The sequence below is a fragment of the Crocuta crocuta genome, unplaced genomic scaffold, assembly GCF_008692635.1.
Source record: "Crocuta crocuta isolate KB4526 unplaced genomic scaffold, BGI_CrCroc_1.0 scaffold77, whole genome shotgun sequence".
Classification (NCBI taxonomy): Eukaryota; Metazoa; Chordata; class Mammalia; order Carnivora; family Hyaenidae; genus Crocuta; species Crocuta crocuta.
Window position 1 is genome coordinate 1,582,019 of NW_027532172.1, and position 5,590 is coordinate 1,587,608.

Here is a 5,590-nt window from a genome sequence, read left to right on the forward strand (position 1 = left end):
AGCCCCGCCCTGAGGCGGAGAGAGCCCGCCCCCCGCGCCCCCAGCGGCCCGGCCTCCCGCGCCGCGTCCGTCCCCACGTCCGCGTCCGCGGGTCTGTCCGATCGCGCCGCCGTCAGGGCTTGGGAGCCCCGGAGAGGGCTTTGGCACCCAGCCGCGTAGACGCAGCCCCGGCCTCAGCATGAAGTCTCGCAGGGACAAGCTTCACATCCCGGCGCTGACCCTCGAGTGAGTGCTTGGGGAAGAAGGAGGGGAAATGGGGTGGCAGGAAGAGAGGCAGACAGACAACCACCCTGCCCCCGCGTCTCTTCTTAAGTCGCCCGGAGTCGCACCGCCGCCTCCGGGGAGCCCTCCCGGGTCATCGGTCAGGCCCCACCCTCGCGACCTTGGTGAGACCCAGAATCCCGGGCCTTGGGGCCCCTTTGTCCCTAGGGGAACCCAAGTCCTGATCTGAATTCAGAGTCGGCCACACGCAGGGGCCACCACCAGGTTCACCGTCCCCGGCCTCTTTCTTTGCAGTCTATCTCCGAGCAGCCAGAGCCTATCTTTGCTGAGCGCCAGCAGCCCCAGCAGCCCTTGCAGCCCCTCACTGGGCCTGCACCCCTGGAGGTAAGTGACAGCACATGGGGGCGGGGCTCGGACCCTGCCCTGGAGCCTCAGAGCCTTGGAAGCCACCTAGACCCAGCTTCCTCACCAAGGTACTGTGGGCTGGTGACACCACCTCTCTGGGCCTCAGTTTACCCCGCCATAAAATGAGATGCGTATTCACATTAGGGCCTTGATGGGGAAATTCCATTTTCAACCATAGCCAACAGGTCCTCCATCTGACAGGTGGTCAGGGTGAGGCTAGAACGTGAGCTGTGGCCCAAGGACGTGCCTGGGACAGGTGCTGGGTTCCCAGCCTGCTCTGGGCCCTCCCTGCTGAATCAGCCTGCCTTTCAGGCTGTGACCTCCAGGACCCTCCCCACACCCAGCTCAGCTGGCCAGAAAACTCCTCCCTCTGAACGTACACACACACACACACACACACACACACACACAAACACACATCTGAGAGTTCACCATTAGAGCCCCAGGCGCTGTACCAGGCAAAGTGGGGTAGGGAGGAAAGAGCCAGCTTGACTGAGTGCCAGCTCTGTACCCAATACCTTCTGTTTCCTCCACAAGGCCAGGAAGGTACCCTTCCTGACCCCATTTCTCAGCTGAGGAAACTGAGGTGGAGGGGAGACACCACTTCTCCTGGTTCCACATGTCCGGGAACCAAGCATCAGGGCCAGCTTGATGAGTCTGTTGAGGAGTTGAGCCACCCTCTATGACTGGCGCATCTCAGGGTTTTGCCCTCTGTCTAGGAGGGAATCTCAAGGTTATCATGGGCTCTTCACACAGCTTGGGAAAAGTTCAGGGAAGTGACAGATGGGTGAATCAGTGATGACTAGAATTTGATGGCCCATCAATCATTTATACCTTAGTATGAATGAACTGATTAGATTCTTTCCGTAGAGAGAACAGTTTGAGGCCCTCATTGAGTGGTGGGCAACAGACAGTTACCTTCATTAAGTAGGTACCTACTATGTGCCAGGTGCTAAGGGCATGCTGTGAGCAAGATAATCCTTCCCTCATGTGCCTCTCAGTCAGATCTCTGGGGATGGGCAATGAACAAGTAAGTAGACAAACAAGTTCCATTCGGATGATGACCTCTTGAGGGAGGTGGTGTTTTAGCCAAGGTCTAGGCAGAGCTGAGGGAAGATTCGTACCAGGCAATGAGAACTGCACAATCAAAGGTCCTGAGGCAGGACCAAGAATTTAAAAGCTTCTGTGGCTGCCTTGGGGGAAGAAAGGTCTGCTGAGGACAAGTGATAGGGATGGAGGTGGCAGAGACAGGGAGGTGGCTAGGACAACATCTGGGTAGAAGATGGTGGGGCCTGGACCAGGCCGGGGAACCCAGTGGGGTCTGCTGTACCCCCCCATTTCGGGGAGGAGGAAACTCGGGACCTCAGAGCATGTTGTGCAGGGGCGCCCTGGGAAAGAGTGTCAGGCCAAATCTGACACCGACTCCTTGGCCTCAACTACCAGTGAGGACAGGATGAGGGGAGGGATCAGTTGTGAACAGCTGAGCCAGTTTTACCAGGAGCAAATGGAGGAGTAAAGGAGGCAGAGTTCGGGGCTCTGAGCAGAAAAGCCTCCTCACCGGCCACCAGAGGGCAGCAGAATCCCATCACTTTGGGCCAGGCAAGGAAATGGGTCCCTGCCTCCCAGGTTCTAAGTACCCTAGGAATAAGCCCACGCTGCTTCCCTCAGCCTCCAAGGGCCCTTGAGTCTGGCCCCTGCAACCTCCCATCTCCCCCTCGTCTGTCTCCCCATCTGGCTCACCATACTCTAGCCCTGAGGCTTCCTGGGCTCCTAGCATATAAACTGGTCCAGCCTCAGGGCCTTTGTATTTGCTACTCCTCTACCCACAGCTTCCTTTCCTCCTTTTCTCTGTCAAGTCTCTATCGAGCCCTCAGATAGGAAGCTCTTTCTAATGTTTTTGTGTTGTTTTTAATTTCTGAGAGAGAGAGAGAGAGAGTATGAGCAGGGGAGGGTCAGAGAAAGAGGGAGACACAGAATCTGAAGCAGGCTCCAGGCTCTGAGCTAGCTGTCAGCACAGAGCCCAACATGGGGCTCGAACCCACGAACTGTGAGATTATGACCTGAGCCAAAGTTGGACGCTTAGCCAACTGAGCCACCCAGGTGCCCCAGGAAGCTGTTTTTAAACACAGCCCCCATCAGGGCCTCCCAAGCCCCAGACACATTTCGTTTTGCCTGTCTGTTTCCCTCAATGAGACTGCATCATGGGTGTGATTTCCACGTTTTCTTGTGTGATTCTGGGGTTATTTTTCTCACCCAGAGGTTTGGGAGCCCCTTGAGAGCCAGACCTGGATCTGCCCTCAATTCCAGGCCAGGGCCTGGTATACAGCAAGTGCTCCATTAATGCTTATGGCACAGACAAATGGGAAGACAGTGAGAGGGCTCTGCCTGTGGCGTTGAGTAGGAGGCAATTGAAGAAGGTCACAAGTTTGGTCAAGGGGGCAACAAAAAGCATTGTTAGAAGTCTCTGTTCCCTCAGGGGCCTTGAATGCCAAGGACAGAAAGAGTTTGTATTTTTCTATCCTGGGAACTAAGAACCATACAGAGTATAGGGCTGGGAGGGGTGTGGACAGTGCATGGGCTGGTGGGAAGGGCTGGGGTGGTCAGACCAGGGAAGGGTTGGGGGTAGGGTTCCGTATGCTCACTGGGGCTTTGCCATTTACGTAGTCACTAGTACAAGCAGAGGCAGGCAGACCCTGAGTTACAGACAGGGTTAGGATCTGAGACCTAGGAGAGGGATTCACCCAGAAGTGTGGTTTTGCTGTTACAGCATTGAGGAGCCACGGAGGGTGTGTGAGTTGGGGAGGGACATGATCTGGTAGGCAGTGGGCTGACACCAGAGATCAGTGGCTTCGTTGTCCCTTCACGGAAGGCCTTTGCCATGGCCACAGGCGTTCTGGAGTGTCAGCTGCTCTGGATTGTTCTGCAGAGGAGGAAACTGAGGCCAGCTGGGTGTGGAGGAAGTGGCTGCTGGGGACGCCAGCACAGTGGGTGTAATGGGGGGCAAGTAGGCAGTGCAGGGTGTAGCCACAGTGGGGACCAAGGAGTACTTCCTTTATAACTGTGCAGAAGTGTCCCTGGCACACATGTGGGGAGGGTTTGTGGGCACAGCCTGTTAGCGTATGGTGACACAAGACCGCGACTCTGTCTCTACTTGGGTCCCCGGATCTGCGGGACCTTACATTCCCCCGCGCAGGAGGCTCTGTCCCTGACATGTGGCTCAGACTGGATATCTCAGGGTCATAAGTGACCACCTCCATCTTCACCTCCATCTTCATCTTCACCCTCAGCAGGGCCCATCCATTGGCCTCAAAACAAGTCCAGAGTCTACCCACTTGTCTTTGCAGCCTCATCCTGATCCAGGCCTCCGTGTCCTCCTCCCAGACCCTGTCATAGCCTCTCACCAGCCTCCCGCCACCTGCATTCCTGGCCCTGCCAGCTCCTGTTGCCCATGGCAGACAGAGGCAGGGAGGGTTGATGGACAATTCAGACCATGTCCCTTCCCTGCTCACACATCCTCCATGGCTCCCCATTGCGTCTACTGTACAACTGCAATGCTCGCGTGTTAAGTCCCCCTGGCATCTCCCCGTCAGTCTTGTCTCAGGACCTTTGCACAAGCTGTGCCCTCTCTTCGGAACACTTGCCATGGCTGGCTCCTCTTCCCTCTCAGTGTCTCGGCTGGCTATAGCGTCACCTCCTCAGAGAGGCCTCCTGGCTAAAATCGTCCTTTGCTATTGTTACCTCTGTTCTTTTCCTTCCTTGACTAATGGTGTTTGAAATTGTCTTGATCATTTAGTGGCTTGCGGTTTATTCTCTGCCTCCCCCACCAGACTCGGCGACTCTGAGGGCTGGGTACTCAGGGTTTAGCACAGGGTCGGGCATACAGTAGTTACTCAATAAATGTTGGGTGAGCGAATGGCCAGCTCTGGGTGTTTGAGACCCAAGCCCAGGAGACCTGGAGAGCGTTCTGGAGGACAAACCCAGTAGCTACCTGAGGGTGACACCGGCCATGGAGAAGACAGGATGGGGAGTCTCTTGAGAAACCCAAGAAGCAAAATTGGCGGCCAGAAAGTTGGGAAGAGTTAGGATTACACGCCAGAGGAGCCCCTCTCCGTGACTTCTCTTCTCAGACACGGGGTCTGATCCTCAGCATCAGGCCTGGATTGGTTCCCAAAGTATCATGTGAAGAGGCTACCCTCAGGGTGACACTGACCCTGCTTCTGGGGCTATCGTGATAGGAAGAAGCATTAATTCACTACCCACTGTGTCAGACATTCCTAATCCCATGGTGAACGTGTGCTGTATTCACAGCACTTTCTGTACCTCCGATTCCATTCCATTTTCCTGATGGGACATTTGTAGAGGGAGAAACAGAGGTCTGATGCTGATGACATTTATCCACCATTTATCAGGAACTGTGTGGATGCCACCTTACATCGAATTCATGTTCTCATCCTGTCAGCCCAATTTCCCTCCCATTTTACAGTTGAGAAGACAGGCCTGAGAAGTTAAATCAGGTATCCCCTGAGTCCTGTAGCCAAGTTGATGGCCTTTCCATCACATAGACAGGCAAAGCGTGTCAGATGCCCTGACAGTTTGCTCAACACGTCCTTTCTGCCAGTCCAGTGCTGAGAGATGCTGGGTCCTCAAGGAGCCCAAGCCCGGGGAAATCAGAGCCAGACAGACGAGAAAAGGCTTCCTGGAAGAGGGGACGGTGGGTTTTGTCAGGCGGAAAGGACATTCCAAGAGGTGGAGCCACCGTGGGCGCGGTAGCATGAGCCAGGCCAGGGCCTTGGATGGGTCTCAAGAGCCACACTCAGAAGGGGTTAGCGCTGGGGAGAGAGGGAAAAGAAGACGTGAGCACATTTACATTTTGAGCGAAGGGGGCGAAGTTCCACGGCCTAACCTAACAGGCGCCAACGCCCCGCCCCCGCTGCCCGCAGCCCTGGCAACGCTCCGCCCCTAC

The 5,590-nt window shown here is 55.7% G+C and overlaps 1 protein-coding gene across 1 annotated transcript in view; it reads left to right on the forward strand.

Moving 5' to 3' along the window:
• Positions 1 to 71: 71 nt before the first annotated feature.
• The window catches only part of MAST3 (microtubule associated serine/threonine kinase 3), a 29,871-nt gene continuing 24,352 nt past the window's right edge, over positions 72 to 5,590 (forward strand). The window contains exons 1-2 of the mRNA XM_077777011.1: positions 72 to 225; positions 517 to 606. Coding sequence (XP_077633137.1) covers positions 179 to 225; positions 517 to 606 — 137 coding nt within the window. The 5' untranslated portion in view covers positions 72 to 178. The remainder of the gene's footprint in view (positions 226 to 516; positions 607 to 5,590) is intronic.